This window comes from Harpia harpyja, chromosome 17 (genome assembly GCF_026419915.1).
Source record: "Harpia harpyja isolate bHarHar1 chromosome 17, bHarHar1 primary haplotype, whole genome shotgun sequence".
NCBI classification, from domain to species: Eukaryota; Metazoa; Chordata; class Aves; order Accipitriformes; family Accipitridae; genus Harpia; species Harpia harpyja.
This window is the reverse complement of record NC_068956.1, coordinates 11,863,005-11,881,695: the sequence shown is the minus strand read 5'-3', so window position 1 is coordinate 11,881,695 and position 18,691 is coordinate 11,863,005. Positions and strand designations below refer to the sequence as shown.

The 18,691-nt window shown below is 46.8% G+C and overlaps 1 protein-coding gene across 5 annotated transcripts in view; it reads right to left on the bottom strand.

Moving 5' to 3' along the window:
* Positions 1-1,486: 1,486 nt before the first annotated feature.
* Positions 1,487-18,691, bottom strand: part of AMOTL1 (angiomotin like 1) — a 90,067-nt gene continuing 72,862 nt past the window's right edge. For all 5 annotated transcript variants that reach the window (XM_052812608.1, XM_052812610.1, XM_052812609.1 and 2 more), the window contains 6 exons: positions 13,628-13,777; positions 9,784-9,974; positions 8,348-8,473; positions 6,239-6,465; positions 5,804-6,073; positions 1,487-4,461 (listed from right to left, as the gene is read on the bottom strand). In XM_052812608.1, coding sequence (XP_052668568.1) covers positions 4,358-4,461; positions 5,804-6,073; positions 6,239-6,465; positions 8,348-8,473; positions 9,784-9,974; positions 13,628-13,777 — 1,068 coding nt within the window. In that variant the 3' untranslated portion in view covers positions 1,487-4,357. The remainder of the gene's footprint in view (positions 4,462-5,803; positions 6,074-6,238; positions 6,466-8,347; positions 8,474-9,783; positions 9,975-13,627; positions 13,778-18,691) is intronic.

The window sequence follows — 18,691 nt, the reverse complement described above, 5'->3', positions numbered from 1 at the left end:
TGTTAATATTTTTAGCTCTTCTGAGCTCTCTCCCTATATATGGCAAGTAAGGACACCACCGCCCAGTACTTACTTTTGGGAGTATGCAGTAATCAGGGATTTTAATGTTTAAACAAATTGACTCTGGAAGTTTGCTTCTTTGCATGTTTTTTCTTGAGGTTAACAGGCTAAATGTACTTAACCTCGAGACAGCGTTACAATGATGGCTTCATTTTTTGGCTGGAGCATCATGGTGAAGACACAACCCAAAAATGGGATAAAACCCCTCCTTGTTATACCTGAACACAGCTGGCCATGAGGCTTTTCCCATCCTAATACTGGTTTGGTGTCTGTTAGTTTCTTTTCTCCCATGGCCTTGAAAAACCAAGCTAAGCCCCAAATTTTACTGTCAAATCTTGACTTGAAGAAAGTTGAAAAGCCACAATCTCAGCAATCACCAAATTTTTGCTCTTGGTGGTAAAGAGTCAGGGCACTACAAATACTTCCAGCTGCCATGTCTTGAAGATGGAGTAATCAGATGGGTCAGGCTGACCTGTGCTCGCACAGGGAACACGAGGTGCCAGGATGTGGGTGAAGCAAACAGCTGCTCAAGTTTCTGCAAAACCCCTGGATCTTTGCTGACACACTCCTGCCCAGGGCAGGTTGTTTTTTTAATGCGTGCGAGGATTTGGAGAGAGGAGGTTGGGACAGGCAGAGGAGAACCCATAGGAGAGAGATGCCCTTAATGGCTTTCATGCCTTTCATGCCTGCAGCTCCCTGGGACCTGATTCAGGAATTTTCTAACAGACGCTTTTAAGACCATGTGAGAGCCTGCTGAGCAAACCTCCCTTACTCAAAGCCAGACACTTGGGTAACTTTTGCTCCCCTCCCCCTGTTTATTTCAGTTGCATAAGCAAACATACGAGCAATATTTTCACTGGGCCAGAGCATTCCCCTTGCCCGCACAACAGCTTGAAATGGGATCTGATCTTTATTCCTTACTGAGGATGTTACAGTAATCCAAGAACATCTAGATCCACAAGGTATTTAGGTATCTCACTCACACTGATCCAACACCTGTCAAATAAAGAAGCCCCAGACCCTCAAGAACAACGACAACAACAACAACAAATCAGTGGGAGTGCTCTGCTTAGCAGGAATGTAGGGCTAAAGGATCTTCAGATCTTCACCGAAGTGTCTTATTAAGTTTCCACCCCCATTTCCTGCAGGTGAAGATGATCTCCCTAAAATCCTGCTCTTCTTGCTTGGCAAAGCTCTCAGTTTGATCCTCTGCTTTGCAGACCCACTGATTTCGTGCCCACATACACCTACCGGTGGCACCTGCTGTGGGGCCGTTCATTAACAGCTATGAAAAACAGAGAAGATGCAACCTTAAAGTCTCCGAGGTATCACTTCTTAGTCTTAGCACGTTGTGTGCAAAGCTTAGTGAATTGTTAAAAAAGTCCTTTCTTCTTGGGGACTGAATATATTCACACTGGAAAAGTGAGAAAATAAACATGTTTATACATTTATTATATACAATATTAAGGCACAAGTTTAAACAGCAAAGAATAAGAAATCTTTGGCTGACCAACAATATCAGTATTTGCTGTGGGTGACACAAAACGTTCTTCATTTTCTCCCGTATGTACAAATAACCCTCCAGCTGTACAACACTGTACACCAACTTCTCTATACAACCAACGACAATAAAAAATGACAGTATTTTACAACTAGTTACCAACATCACCTGGAATGGCTACAGCACAGTTTCCCAAAACACAAAACAGTTCAAAGAGCTGGGAAAACCAGCACAAATGGAGTTGCGCCCCTCTGCTGAGAGGGGCTGATATATGGCAGTAGTACTCCAAGCAAGTCCTGCTAGTGCTCAGGCTGGGGGGAGACCCACCGGTCCTCCAGACCTTCCCTCCAGGAAAACTAACATCTCTTGGGTTCAACACAATTAAGGAGAATGAACCTTTGGGTTTATTTGAACTGTCTCCTACACCGTAGCCTCTAACGAACGGTTTCCCATATGTGACCATGAATCTGGGGCAGCATCAATTGTGAACACACCTTTGGATACCAGAAACTGGCAGGACTGTGGTCTCCATGGGGAGGAGGAGGAGGAGTGCAGTACTCTAGCTGACTTGGAGAAGCTGAGCTGAACTACTACCAAACATAATTGAAAGCCACATCACGCACGCTGATCCAACACTGTTTCTGCTGGATGCCTAGCTGTCTGCCTGTACACAACTTCAACAGTTTAATCAAAAGAAATAATACAGCTGGTAATAAGATGCTTAGGGACTTCCAAGCACCTGGGTATCCTTATTTCTTGGAGAAAAATGATGAAATGAAATATTCACCATAGTTTTACTTGTATTCCCTTGCTTTGTCTTCCTCCTGCCCCATTCCTACCACAGACACTTGAGGGAGGGCCACGGAGGTGGGCCACACACAGACCCAGCTTTATGCAAACACTTACAACATTTAAATTAACTTTAAAGAAAAAAATAAGATTATTTTACAAGGCATATATTAAGCTGCGTAACATCTTCCAAGGGTTTTACACATTTGGTTTCACAATGCAAAGCTGCTAATACTTGAAACACACAACCTACCTATCACTACTTTGTTTAACAAGTGCAAAAATCAGAAAGAGGGTGACACCAACATATGTCTAATTCTATGTACACGCAAAAATAAGTGCATAGATTTAACATAGCAATTTTGTTTTTTAACAAAAAAGGTATCAGCCAGGCAGTACTGAGCGCAAGGCTCTGGCCCCTGAAGGCTTTGAGGTTGCAAGGACTTCAGTTTTCAGCAAAAGCAGAATTTAAAGTGCCTGGTGTTTTCACAATCAAGGGCTCCAATTCAATACCTACAGGAAGGGGTGACCTTGAGACAGCCCTGAGCACACGATTACTTCCCACTTTTCCACTCTAGGCAGCTTCACATAAAATCCCATCACCCTTTTTCCCAAAGGTAAGTTCTTCTTAGTGTCATTACGGTCCACCACAAGGTTCAGGAACCACAAATCCAATACAAAAATACCTCACAGAGGAAAATTTCCCTATCAGCATGTGCAATGCACGAAGCAAATGGTATGCCACGATTAACACAGCTGGTGAGTTGGCTGTCTTACAGACAGTTGCCACCTCTTACAGAAATCAGGGACTAAGCTGAAAATGAGAAATGTTCCATTCTGGGTAAAACAAGGCTGAAAGAAACTGCAGGTCAGCAGAGAAAACAGATGATCCTCATGTACTGCTTTGCAGTTAAACCCTTCCTGACCTGATCCTACACCCCTTAATGCCCAGTCGCACATCAGCTTGAACGGCAGGTTTGTATGCTCAAGGAAGGTAGGATTTGGCTGTAGGCATTGAAAATAAGGAAAAATCCTGTTCTTACCACAAACACACTGATTCTTCCACTACTATGAACCGGTGCATGATAAAAGGCATCTTCTGATCTCACATGCAAACCCAGCTTAACTCCACTGAAAACACACCCGCGCAACCCCCCTCTGAACGAAGCTCTGCAGTGCACAGCCCTTTGGGGAGCTGCTGCGATCCTCCCCCGACTTTCCCTCCTGAAACCTTCCCTTCCCATCGTTACAAAAGGGATTGCTTCAGCGGGGTCCTCCTCCCCCCCTCTAGGTTCATCCTCCATGGGAATTCCAGCCAACAACTGCTCCTACCAAAAAAAGAAGTCTCAGCAAGCTCTGAGGTTGCAAGACACGAATATTTGCACTGTAAATCCAGCTCCAAGAGCAACACTTGTCCAGCCAGGAAAGAGGCACCTGACCTGCCTGCCCAGGAAAACCACACCACACCACTTCAAACAAATACTTACAAGAACCTGCCGTGTACAGCTATGGACCAATTATTCACCAAAATTAAGCAGTGAATACTTTTGAGAAATGAGTTGATACTGAGGAAGATGCAAGTTTCTCCTGGGTTGTTCAGAAACTCCCTCTCACTTAAAAAAGAGCCAGGATTTCGCTCCCTGTCCCAGCTGCAGAGAGGCAGGAAAACAGAGCAGCAGTGTGCACCCAGTCTGTAACTTCGCTACCTTCTGTTTACACCAGAAAATGCAGTTTCCTTTTCCCTCAATGATCCCCTTCTCACGCCACCTTCCGTTTTCAATACCCCTTTCTGCTCAGAAAATCCCAGACGTTCATTTCAACGCTCCTCTTCAGCACTCCTGACTTCTTGCCTGGTCCAAAGTCTCAACATATCAGACTCAAGCTTCGTTTCGGGCACAAACTTTATCTTTCTTCAAACTCTCAGGGTTAGTTTTTAAGGTTGGCACACCGAGGACCATCTTGGACCTGGCTGTATGCACACAAAACCCCAGAGATGCCGTCCTCTGCTCAGATGAGGACTTCCATCATGTCCGTATCTGGAAACTCGGGCTTGTGGAGCAAGCTGCTCACTCTGCCTTTGCTGTCAGGCGGCTTCCCGTGGCTGGAGTTCTCTGCAATGGAAAGAAGGGAAAGCTGGTCTTCAGCTCAAATTCAACAGCAAATTGTTCGAAGCAAATATAAACCCATTTTTGGAGGGATGACGGTGAGGCATGTCTTAACTGTATGTCCTACATAATGAAAGCCAAATTTGATCAGGAGGCTGAGAACATGTAATGCTAAATTCCCCGCACAGTGATAGCCGGTGTGTCAGTGTGCACAGACCCCAAGGGCAGGCACAAAGACGGTATTTAAGAGATACAGACCAAAGTACCTCTCTAGCGGTGGCCCTAGAGAGAAACAGGCATTTGTGAAAGGTCTACATCACTTTAGCAAGTTATTACTTGTCATCTGATCCACAGTAGCTCTCCACATGTATACTCCTATTCTGCATCAGGTACAAAATTTAGGAGTTTAAAACATCATGAAGGCAGTACACAAATAATCAGGTAGGTGGTTTAATCTAAAATGTATTTCTTTGTGCCAGTGGGATGGTCTAAGAGAATGTATATGGCCAATTGTCACAATATATGATAGGTGTTGTTAGGTGTTTATCTTCATCATAATAGTTCTTGACAGTCAAATTCAGGGAGAAGGACTTTTAGTTTCTTACAAGCAGGAAAAGATTGAGAAGCTTTTTTAAGAGTACCTGGAAATAAATTCCAACCTGGACTGCCCAAAACACAGTAATCCAGAGTTTCAAGGAACCAGTGATATTCAGCCCTATTAATGATACATGGCATGTTTTTAGAGGGAAGGTTTGCTTTTGAGACGAGAAGAATGTGCAGGAAACAGGCCTTTTCAAAATAATGTGTGTAGAATAAATGTCTCCCTTGCTAGGGCTGCAAACCAGCAGTTTCCACCTTTAAAAAATAATTAAAATTGTATTTCTTTAACCTCCCTCCCAAGAAAACCCCCTCCACCTTCTCCTTACTATTTCCCCCCCACGTTTCCTTTAAAAATTAGGGAGAAAATGGTGCTTTCACTAACCATGGTTTAAGTTGAAAAAAAGAGAAGAGTCTGAGTATGTGAGCAGGTGTGGTGTTTTCAAGGTGTGAAGCTCTATAATTCTATCTTTGGCAGCATGAACAATTGCATTTGTTGGAAACTCTGCCTGCCACAGGTTAGTGGAGCTTTACAGAAGCTGCCAAGCACAAAGCTCTGCAAAGCCAGACCAGGCAGCCTTGGAAAGTTCTCTCCCTATGATTTTAGTTTCCCTGAAGAAACCTCCTCACCACCTTACAAATTGTGAAGGCATCACCCCACTCCATCAATACTGGGTTGTCTCTGGGGCTCTGCTAACAGCCCTGGGGGTGCTGACATTTCACACCGATGCGGGAATCCGGCAGAGCTCACCCAGTTTCTCGCCGGCCACTCGCGTCCCCGGGGGCCGTGGGGCCGGGCTGTGCGACGGAGTGGTACCCAGCCGTCCACGGCCGGGGAAGGAGGCTGTGGCGGGCCAGAAGAGCTCAGCGCTTTTGTCTGTCTGGGTGCTGCTGTCTTTGCTGCCTGTCTTCGCGTGGGAGGCCGCCGGCACTGGGACGGGCATGCAGGACAAGGAGGGCAGCGGAGGAGGCAGTGAGGGGCCCGATGGGTGGTCGTGGTGCTCCTTCCCCAAGAGCAGCCCTGAAAACACAGGGAGGTCAGTCACATCGCAGCCCATGGCAAGTGCTCTGGAAAGGAGCCATCGGGGCAACGTGTCCTGTGGCCGAGGCACTTCTGCTCAGCTCAAGCAGAAGGATTAGGACAAAGTGATGGATGAGCCAAAGCTTAACCAAAAACTGAGCTCACCTATGCTTCCCTTCCAGATCTTCTCTTCCTTCTTCTCCTCAGCTATCTGGTTGCTGGTGAGCGAGGTCTGGCGCGAATGCACGCCCGTAGCAGCAGCGATGGAGGGGACAGACCGAGCCGGTCGCAGGCTGGCGCTGTCGGCTTTCCCAGGGTCCTTCCGTGACCGTTGCTGAAGGACCTTGATCATGGCATCCTTCTCAATTATTTTGGCATGGAGATTCTTTATTCTGCCAAAATATGAATGCTGTGCTTACAGGAACGAAAAAAGGCTTTATATGGGCAGGTCTCCCCACCCTGGGGCAGCAGGATGGGTGCCCGCGTACGTGCCCTGCTGCTCTGTCCCCTCTGGTTTTCAGTGGCTCGGACAAGGCAGCTCCCACCAGTTCCTCTGAGGATAACCATGCACTTCAAATAGGCAGCGTTTCTAGCTATTAAGCCAAAACTGGGAACTCCTTTCTGCAAGGTTAACTGAATCCATCTATTGCCGTGGCTTTACCAACCCAGCAGGAGCAAGAGGGCAGTATCTTGACCAGGCTGCAGATTGCTACCTTCACCAGAACACAAACACACAGGCAAATTCCACCACCATAATACATCGGGGCCACATCTGGAAACCCTCCTTTGGCAGTCTGAGTTAACCCCATGGTTCCAGTCTGTCGTCAGCTGGAGTAAAGACCTGCTGAAGTGAGTGGAAAGGTTCCCTTCGGTTTCTCTAACAGCTGGGCTGGGCTCTTGCTTCTCCCTCACCGTTGCAGAAACAATCAGCACACGGTGTGTAGAGCCGAGCAAAGCTCACTACTTCTCTCATACAGACCCTGAAGACTTTCAAATCACAAAAAAATAGGATTATCTGAGACTTTTCTCCAGTAATGATTAACACCAAATCATACCGAAAGACTGCAAACCACATTTAAAAAAAAAATAATTGTACATGTACAATATGACAGCCAGATGACTATAGCTTGACTGTGATGTACAATATATAGTCCAATGCAGCTGCATTTTGTGAAGCAGTGAAAGCTAAAATGCCACATCTGGAAAACCTATATGTACAAGGGAGATAGCTAGTAACTTCATGTTGGCATTAGTCTTCATAATCAGATGTCTAATTTGCAATGAAACCACAAGATCCTAATCTATCTTTAATGAAGCCAATAGCAAAACTCACTGGAGGCAGAATTAGCTTCCATCTGTGAGTGGAAAACAAAAACCAAACCCAGTAAAAACAGTCACTGATATTTTCCACAAGCAACAAATATACCTTTTTATAAAAGTGTCTGCAGACCAGTGTTTTTGTAGGGAAGCCAGCATTGAAGAACAGATTTTAAATAGTTTTTCAGTAAAAACCTAGAGGAATACACAAACTTTCTCAAGGGATTTTTACTCATCAAAAGGCCATTTTTCACCAGGAAAAAATTATGGATTAAAAATACTGCCCAGGTCTAATGCTCATTGAACTACATGGCCACATATCCAGTTGTGTGCTGAAAATGGAGAAGTATCTGCAACAATGAACATTACTCTTGCTGACTGCCTGTGCCCAGTAAAGTTTATTTTATATCTTCTACTACTTGTAAATGCATCTTTTTTAGCGGTGCTCATGGTGCTAAATTTTGCAGGTTTGTTCCTAAATGCCAATGTGACCATCACACAACTTGGATGCGGGAAACTTTAGCGTATCTAGAAAGAGCAGTAAGCAGGCAAGGAGTGAAGAGCGAGGCAAAGGCAAGCCCTCGTGCTGCTGATTACGTAGGAGTGGGATTACAACTTCAGCTTTTACAACCAGATGCTCTTGTTTCCAGAGGGGGATTTTCACCGAGATTAAACAAGCATTCAGCTTCCAGGCATGCCAACCTACTTTAAATAGTGAAACAGCCTCTGCTTTGTAAGAAGGTAGTTTTTGGCACAGAGGAGGTCTAACAGGAAGGTAGGGAGGACATTATCTAACGACAGCAACTCTTTAATCCCTGTTTTAATGCTGAAGAGCAAAACTAAGTGAAGCTAAGCCCATCCTTTCCAGGCATGCATGAAGGAACAGAAGGGCATCCTGGTTTATCTGAACCCAGCCCAAACACCACGACAAGCAGGTACAGCATGACGGCCCCTTACGTGTACTCCATGTCCTGGCAGCGCCGGTTGGCTTGCACAATCTCCTCCTCCTCCTGCCAGCCTCGCACCTCCAGCGCGCTCTCACCGTAGCTGCCGTTGCGTGAGTGGCTCGGGGCCGAGGCATCCCTGGCAAAGCGGTTCAACACAGTGAGTCAGGCTCCTGAGACCGCGAGGGTGGCTTTTGCAGGTGAGATTGGCACTTGCAAAGAAAACCCCAAACCCACCCACATTCAAAGATCAAGCTAGCAATGGTTGCCTGCCAAGTGGATGGCTATCTGGCAATGGGTCATCTTGCTGCAGGCTACTCTTGGCTTTGGTTTAGTCATTAACATCATTAATTAACCGGGCTGATGGAAGAGAGAGCATGCTGAAATCGTGGGCAACCCCTATGGGGCTAACAACCATTCTGAAGGACAGGGTCAGACATCAAAGGGACTCATTCACCGGTGAAATGGTCCCAAGTCAGCAACGCTACATCGCAAACAAGAAACCAAATTGTACGCTTTGGAATTTGAAAAATAGCACTGGAAATGCTGCCTAGACTGGAGTGCAAAAGAAAAGGATCATCCTGAGTCACGCGCTTAACCGCATTTCAAAGGGAAATCTCATTTTAGGATGTTTTCAGGGGATTTGGCTTCTAAGAAACTGGGGCAAGAAGTTAATTATCCCATCCTCCTCATCACTGGAAAGCCTCGCTGCAGTGCCTTGTGTGCTTTTGGGCACCATGCTTTGACACAGATGTCCAGACAAATGTAATGGGAATAGGAAGGGGTTTACACTAGGACATGTGAGGAATGGCTGAAGGAAGTAAGTTAGTTCAGGCCAGGGAAGATACCAAAGGGGTATCTGTCTTCCAATATTTACAAGGCTCTTACAACATCAACAGTGATCTGTTGTTCATTGTGTACACCTGGGAAGGACAAGAATCAGTTGAGGTAAGTTGCAGTAAAGAGGTTTAGCTTAACTATCAGGAGAACCTTTTTAATTTCAAGCTTAATGAAGCAGTGAAAGAGGGGACTTAGGCCACAAAACTTCCCTCATTACAGGGTTTTAAAACTAGGTTAAACAACCACGTTGCAGACAGGGGGATGGATGCAGCCATATATCAACAGTCCCTGCTCGCTCCATCAGTGCGGTGGGGGGGAGCTGCCTTACCTATGCTGTGTAATTCAGCAGCCCGAGGCTTTACCGTTGAGGCCACTGCTTGAGTCTGGTGCCTGGATTTGATAAACTTTTAGACCTGGTCAGAAGGGTAAATCCTGTCTTAACCTGTATCTCACTGGCATGACACCATGGAGAGATGCATTAACCCTGGCGGTGCGACTCAGCAGGGAAAGGCAAACAAAATCCAGCCTTAAGAAAATATCCATTCCTTATTATCCCCCCATGCTTTCCATAGTGAAGAGAGCCGCTTGCTTGCAGCAGGGCCATCTTACCTCTCCGTCGCAGCTGTGGCCACGGCATTCATGGCAAAGTGCCTGATTGTACTCTCCTCCAGGTACTTCTGTTCCCACTTGGTCATGTCGGCTTCCAGGGCCAGGATCCTCTCCTCCTTCTCCCGCACCAGCTCCATCAGGGCTGGGGCATTGTGCTCCGGGAGGCTGCTCACCTGGTAGCTGCCCTGCCTCTGCCGGTGGGAACAGTGACAGATATTCACCCTCTGCTAAGTATGGGAGCTGCTGACCCTTTTTTCCCCCACTTCTCTGGAGCATGCAAAGACATCCCTGTGTATTTTGACAGGGGCAGGCAGAAACCCCAGGCTAAATCCCTTAGGTTGCAGGAGGACAGGCAGGTTGACCACGTGCGCAACCCCAGGACATGCTTCTCCAGACCTTGCTGATGGAATTAGGGATCTGGCTGCTCCCTGGATGTGCAGGGATTTCATGGGATACCCCAAGCCAAGGGAATGGGTAGGAAAAAAAGCTGGTAGGGAAAAGAAGCAATGAAGCTTTAAAAGATATTCTTCTTGCTGGGACTTCATCACATGGCTGGGCAGTGCTCGGTATGGACAGGCAGTTATTACCAGAGGGTTTATATATAAAAGCAGAAAAAAAAGTGACATAACCTAGCTACATGTAACCTATTTAAAACAGCAGCTGGGAAAACACGCCAGATGTGGATTTATGCCTGTCTCTTCTGGCACATTAGTTCTCTTGTACCCTCAGGAGATGCTTTCTGCGGTGCAGCAGGTAACTTTCTGATGGAGGGGCAGAAGAACCCCAGCCACTGCAGGTTGGCTCCCATGGGATGCTGACAAGCAGCAATGGGTGTGTAACCCTTTGCATCTACGCTGTGAGGAAAACACTTACCCAGGCAGGACTTATCCCACCCAGTTATAGGCACTTAATTGAAGCACCTAAGCGGTATGGGTAGCTGCCCTGAGCTCCTCTCACTGCTGGTGGAGAGTGGAGGAGGATGGTGATACAGTCCTTGGCTCAGCAGAGGTTGGGTGGGATGCATGCACACCAAGGGGAGAGGCACAAAGCTCTGGGAGAACTCAGTAGAAGTACATTTTTTTTTAACAAAAAATGCAAGAGATTTGTTACACTCCACAGTGCCCAGTATTGTGTTAAAGGGGAAACTGTGTCTCGGGAGCACCGGCTTTTCATCCATGCTACACCACGAACTTCCACTGGCAAAGCTGTACCATCACAGCGCAGTGAGGGCTGCAGCAACCGTTGCCATTTTCCAAACCACATTTCCTCCTTCTAGACACTTATCTCCTGCTTATGGGAAACTAGAGATACCAGGGGAGGGCTGCAGCCTTTGTCTTTGGTGCAGTAACGACATGGAAGTGCAACACGGTGCAGCCCTTAGGAGCAACAGCTACGACTCTGGTCCTGCAAAAAATAGTGCTTACACTTCAAATATTGTCAAATCTCTGGCAGGAAGGTAATATTTTAGAAGCACGGTCCTGGTCTGTAAATGGCATCTTGGGACGTCACAGGTGCCTGTTGTCTTCTGAGTCAAAACCTCTGCCAGCCCTGCATGCTCAGCCTGCAACACTAAGTCAAAGGAATTTTTTTTGGTCCTAGCTTATGCATCAGTGATAATGAAGATTTGCGGTTTGGACTCAGTTACCAACAAGCCAGGGACAGAAGAGACTCTGGCTTGCTGTCTCCTTGTGTGCTGCGTCTCTTCCACTGACTCCAGTAAAAAGGAGAAAAAAGCTCTTTTTTTCTCTGTGATAAGAAAATGTTTCAGTAGATATAACTTTGATAACTCAGAGAACACAGCTCTGAAGTAAAATGTTGGGGCATTTTGATGCAAGATTCACTGCAGCATTGTGGCTCATAAAACAAAAAGTATAAATAACAATAGCTAAAATATGCCAAAGTCTCCTCTCGAAGCTGATAGGTGAGACATGAAGTTAGAGTATCTTTCTTCTTAAAACTTACTAGAGGGAACTGGTGCAGGCATTTGAGAACTATGGCAAGCCAAAATGCAATTACTAATTACAGTGCAAAAAAAAATTTAAAAATGAAGCAATCTGTAAGTTACAGAGGAATTTTCTGCCAAAATGAGCAGATGTAGTCTGAACTCCCAAGACAAGGACTTCCACGACAGTCCATCCCAGTTACTTAATTTATCGATTTGTCCCTATATTCCTGCCCACAGAACAAAACCTTTCCTAGTTCTAGTTTTATCTTCATTTGAATTTCAGTTGTATTTTTCTCAAATGTTCGTTCATTTACACCAGCATTAGCATGTCATACCCCATGTAGTTTCTTTGTTAAATTGGAGGAAAGCGGGCTAAGGGGCAACTGAGAAGAGCTACTGCGAGAAGACAGGAACAACAAGCCCATGGTAGACAGGGAAAGAAAGACTTAATGCACTTATATGGCAGCAAGGAAGAGCCAAGATGGATGGGAAGGGTCTCCAGGGAGCAGCAGTGAGACTGATGCTGTCAGAGGGGTGCTGGGGGACCTGCCCTGCCCTGGGGGTGCTGGTGCGAAGGGAATGCTCTCAGGTCTGGCCACCTCAAGACTGCAAACTGTTGATACTGCCTGTAGAGCTATTTCCCGATCACATCCTGCCGGCAGGATCAGCCCCTCTGCTTTCTGGCAGCACAAGCTCTGCGTAACAGCTGCTTTGGTCTCCACTAATGGCTCATAAATAAGGAAGGGTTATTGTAGCAGATGTGTGCATCAACAGAGATGTGAGTGAGCCCTTCAAGAGTTACAAGAGCATCATGCTTTGCTTATGTTGCTGGTTTTTCCCCAAGCAGTGGTTTGATACACTTAGTACATCTGCTCACTCTCCTCTGGAGCCAATGCCCGTGTATTTGGCATGCAGTGCCAGCTGTAGCCGGGAAATCCTCCCTGCAACCTCCTCGTCCTTTTTCTTTTTTTCCTTTTCACAGATGACTGGACTTTGGGACTTGGGGATGGAGGAGAAATAATGAAGGAATAACTGTGCATAAAATACGAGCATAACACTATGCCTCTAAGGACACAAGGCTGCCAAAAAACAAGGGGACATACATACACAGAAATGCAAATGTACACTTCTAGCCCATTCTGGACTGGACTGATATTTAAATAATTTATTGTCTGAAGATGACACCATTTGTCTCCAGATCTGTCATGGGTAGAGGTTTCTGTGAACCGTGTACATCAGCTTTGCCCAGAATAAATACGGCCCAAGCTCTTGCTCACACCACATCCCACATCATCCTACCTTGCTTTTTCAATGAAATATCAGCCAAAGTCTGTGGGCTAAATCTCACGCCCACGTGTACCACACCCTCCCTCTCCTCCTTCAGTGTGGAGCTGATCTTGCACAATCTGTGATTGCTGGAGAGAAACCTGGAAGGATGTTTTCCCCCAGCAGGTAGGGGGGATATGTGGGGGCAGAGCTCTGCCTGCCCTTGGGCAGGCAATCCATGACCTCCCAGCACTGCAGTAGGCAGGGCTTGGCTGTGTCCAGCAGCCCCACTGCGGAGCTCCCCCATTCTTTGCTGAAGATCAGGAGTTAGAATCATAGAGTGGTTTGCGTTGGAAGGGACCTTCAAAGATCATCTAAGTCCAACCCTTCTGCCATGGGCAGGGACATCTTCCACTAGAACAGGTTGCTCAAAGACCCATCCAACCTGGTCTTGACCGCTTCCAATGATGGGGCATCTACAACCCCATCCAAAGGAAAAGCTTAGGTGGAAAGCCCAACGACCTGAACCCAAAAGCAAGGCGGCACCTGGCAGGGCTGCCAGCAACCGTCCCTTTTTAAGAGCAACGCCGAAGGTCCTGTGCTGGGGTCCCGCACAGACCACCCCATCCTCACCTGCTGCATCCGCAGTGAGTCCAGCTCCCGCTCCAGGCGCGTGCGCAGCCGCCGCTCCATCTGCTCCCTCTTCTCGCAGGCTGCCTGCAGCTGCGTCAGCGCCTGCTGCAGCTTCTCCACCTTCTCCACATAGGCCTGCTTCCTGCGCAGCTGTGGGGGACAGGGCGTCAGCAATGCTGGGGGGGCACCGTACCCCCACCCTGGGCTGCCGGGACCCTGGTGCACTTGCAGGCATGTATTGGGCTTGAGCATGGCTTTGGCTGTTTGCTTCGGAGAGTTTCTCTAGAGGAAGGATGGTGCCCCTTTGATGGGCAGGGAAAGGGCACAGCAGGCATCGCTGGGGCAGCTCTACCCCTTTCAGAGGGAACACTGCTCAGATCTTCCACCCATTGGGGATCTGCTAGCCATGAAATCCCCTGGCCGTTTCTAAGCAAGAGCCATCATGTTGGTGGATACTCTCTGGGCAAGCACACAGGCTGGCCTCAGCTAAGAGGAATCCCAGTGGGTTTTATCGACTGGTGACACTCGGCACATTGTCTGCACCCAAACAGTCTCTTTTTTTCAACCCCGTGTATCTGTTCAATGCAGGTGGAACCAGTGGAGTGCCAGCAGCCAGAAGCATTCCACCTGCTCTATTCTGCTCATGGGCTTGGCAATGCTGATATATAGACGTGCTGGCAGCTAAAGCCAGGCCCTCCTTGTGTATATAATGCAATTACTGAAGGGCTAAACATGACACAAGGATTTTGCAATACGGGGGTTTATGGCAAGAGATTGCTCAAGCAGCATACCCCAAAAGGAATCTGCAAGTGGACTGCAGATGTTCAGGGTGCTCAGCAGCTATCTCCACTTCTTCTGGCCTCCTACCATGCCACCAGGCACTCAGTGACACCTCGGGTAATTGCTATTGGGGCTCACAGCAGGAACTGGCATGCGAGAGCCCTTGGGGAGAGAAGGCTGCAGATGCCGGACACGCTGGGCATCAGCTGCGCTGGGCACTGGGACGGGCAGCAAAGCCTGTGCTGAAACCTGATCCCCAGCCAAAATCCAGCACCGAGAAGGGGCGAACTCACGGGGGCCAGGCACACCTGGGTGTCTGTGAGCAGTCCTCGTCCCTGGGGAGGGTGGACGCTGGTCTGAAAACTTGCCCATGGGGCAGCAGGGTCTGCCTGCTCACCCCATGGGCTGCAGTCCCAACCTCGGGAAACCCAGTTCTCCTCTTCTTCCCCAACCTTTTGTCATGAATTTTCTCTTCACAAGCATGAATAAATTTACCTTTCTAAAGATATCTGCCTTGTAGTAGAGAAAGCAACAGTGCACACAAGCTGAAGCTGCAAACCCCAAAAGACCTTGATGAACCCCAAAAGACCCCCAAACACTCTCATCAGCCCCCTTACTCAGAAAGGGAGGGTGAATCAGTTTGAATGCTGGATCATGCAGACTTTGCCTAGCCTCAGCTGGACCCCATCTGCAGCCTGGGGGCTAATGGGGGATGCTCAAAGTCATTTCCATGATCACTAAGATCCTCTTTAGGACTTCTAGTCTCCCTCATTTATTTGCACACTTGTTAGAGACCTGAAGTTTTTCAGAAGCAAAACAGGAGGCAGAAAAAAGTATTAAGCCCAGTCAGCACTGGGGAACTATATAAATAAAAGAGGCTGGAGAGGTGCTGTGAGCTGGCGAGGCCAGGGCCAAAATGATATCCTAGTGCCTACCTCTTTTAAGTAGTTAAATCACTACTGAAATTAACTACAATGTGGGTTATGATATAGGAGCTATAGCCACAAAATATCTGTGTCTAAATATCTAGGGGATGTAGTGAGAAGTTTGCTGCCTTGTTCCTGGGCATGTGGAGCAAATAAACACTAGTGCTGGGTCCCCCTGGCTCTGCAGGGCTCCCCTTCACCCAGAGTCCTCTGCTTAGTCCAGGACTCCCATGCTGCAAAGAAGTTTTTTTTTTTTACTTGTGTGATGCTGGATTCACCTAGGTCCCCTCCCACTGATTATAATGATAATAAAATCACTTTTTCTTGAAATTCCTCTTCTGCCATCCTAAATCCATCCATGTCACACGTGAAGTGAAATACAGGCTTGTTCACAGCAAAAGCGAAGCTTGGCTTAAACAAACCTCCCCAGCCAGAGCCAACAACTGGCAGTGTGACCTTCCTAGCCCTGCTGTAATCCAGGCTAACGCTTACGGCTCCCGGGGCTTTCCATGAAAATTAATGAGATTATAATCCCCACTAGTCACTGGCAGCAGCACAAAGATTGCGTTCCTCGGGAGCTCACAACTTGGCAAGACAGACACAGTGGTGGCTTCTTGCTGAATGTGCTATTTTGGCAGTAGGAAGGTGCCTGTGCCACCTCACAGCTGCACCAGCGTCTATCAGAGAAGGGAAGGGGGCTCCTCCAGGGTCCCTCCTCAGCAGCAGACCTCATCCGCTCCTCTGTGTCCTGCCAGATGCCGGAGGGTCCATCTGTACCACAGCAGCCAGAATTTGGCTTTGCAGCAGCCCTCTAAGCCCCGGGATTCACACGCTTGCGCATGAGTGCGCCTCTGCCCGTGTGGGTGAGGTGATGCACACGCGTCCACCGCATTAGGAAACAATTTTGCTGGAGATATGCAACAAGATAGTTCCCACATTCATAAACTTACAGGGAGGTTCTGGAGCCAATTCTGACCTTTCTATCCTGTCTGTAGATTCATAAGCAAAAAATTCACGCACACATTTAAAAATCTAGGTACAAAATGTTGTCATTTAAACTAATGGGCTTGTCAGTGCAGTATGCATTCGTAAGGGAGGGGGACTGCAATCAGAAATACATTATACTGAGCTCCACTAGCGCACAGGTACACAGACTCAAATAAAACAAAGCTTTATGGCACCTGGAGAGGTACCACTCCATCCTCCGGCTGCAAGGTAGGATCAACTCTACCTAAAACCTGGCACATGTCTGTATAATCTGTTTACAAAACTCTCCAGGGGTAGGGACGCCACAACCTTCCCCTGCAAACTACTTCATGGCTTATTTTCCTTTACTGCCAGAAAACTTTTACCCCAATGCCTAATCTGGCTTTCTCTTATGCAATTTAAACAAATTACTTCTTGTTCTGTTTCCAAATTGTGATCTACTAGAGCAAGAAGCATTTAATGAAACAATTCACATATTCACAAGATCAGCAAACTTGCCTGAACACTGCCCTTGTCCCAGGGATTAGAAAAATAAAGATGAAGAAGAGCTAAGGCTAAAAGGGTATAATCCAAGCAAATAAATCTGAGTAAAGATGAATGGGTCTTGGAAAAATATCTGCGCTAGGAACATAACTCCAGTTTGAGCTACAGAATATCTGTTCTATAGATATGAGATTCGAGTTAAAGACTGTAAGAGATGGAGAATCCACTATCACCCTAAGTAGGGTGTTTCAGTGTTAATTACTCTAACTCTTTATTTCTGGACTGATTTGCTCAGCTTCAGCCTCCAAACACTGCATTTCATTATTTCTTCTTACGTTAAAGAGCAATGTTTGATCTGGCTGACAGCAATCCCTTCTTCATGTTCATGCGCATGGACTGGAGCTCAGACACCTCTTCATTTTAATTGTTCACAGCAAAGAACAGCTTCTGGGCCCCAAATAAATTCTACAGCTGTTTTCTGAACCCTCTCCAATTGTTCAGTCTTCTATCCAAAGCATGGACCAGACACACAATTCCAGCAACAGTCTCCTAAATGACATGTGGTGATAATACCACCTACATATTTTTGAATTAAATCCTTCTACTAGCAGGCACTCAGGATAATGCAGATTTACATAGTACGCTATCTTATGTTAATTCAACTTAGTAGCTACTGCTTATTTCTCAAGCCTTGATTTAAAAAGCTTTTAAACTTAATTACATTCTGGTGGTAGAAGAAATCTGGGTGGATTTACAAAGCAGTGCACGAGGTAGAGCTCTGTTAATAATAGTAGTCATTTTCATTTGAGTGATTTTGTGTTTCCTTCAATATATTCCAAATCATAGTAAAAATCCCTGGTTTAAGATGAAGGTTCAAAACTTCAACAATATCTGCTGCATATGTGTCAAACTGAGCTCCAGAAACACTGGAGACTGTTGAAAAGGTGCACTGATTTAGTGATGGAACAGGCCAAAAGCCATGGAAAGGGAGCACAGGAGCTTGGGCACACACCAGCAGCCACAGATTAGCTGCACTTCACCCAAACTGCATGATACTGCCTTGAACAATTAAAACATGCCAGCTGGGATAAAATTCATTTGAACTCCCCCTAGAATGAAAAAAGCAGTTAAATACGACCAGGTCAATGTGGGTTTGCTCAGGCTGAGGGCTCTGACAGACAAACTTTGGCAAATATCATTGCATCACCCTCACATGTTGTCACTAAGAGGTTACCACTTCCGTAACATCTACCATGCCCCAGGCAGGAGGTTACCACCTCCATAACATCTACCATATCCTGGGCAGGAGGTTAGCAGCTCTCTAGAGGGGAACATTTGCCCTCTCCTCAGCTCCATCAGTCCACAATCCAGGATGCTAGCTCTGATCCCCAGTAGTGGCACATTTCTGTTAGATGACTAGACTAGAAACTGGCAACTGCTAAGCTCTTAGAGACAGAGCCCTAAGGCTGCAAACGTATTTACTACAACCCAGCAGGCACAAGGTAGCTTCTTACACCACCTCCCTGGAAATCTGCATTTATGCTTCTGCTGCCTTCACTGGTGTGTATTCAGCAAGTCAGTGTTACCTGCCAATACCATACCGACAGTCTGTGGAGCAGCCAGCAACTAAATGTATTTCTTTCCATCCCCTGTGTGATGCCACAACTGCAGGAGCAGGTGTTGCCACCTAAAAACGTTCCTTTATTCAGCCACTTCCTAATGAAATGCAAATAGAAAACCTCTGGTTGCCTTTAAGGCAAACAGTGTCAAGTGAATTATGTATAGATTAAAGGTACACTAGCTCCTGCAGCTACCCCAAAGGGACTGCCCCAAATACACTTGGACAGTAAGCAGGCTTTAATCTAACTAACAAAGGAGCAGTTAAACT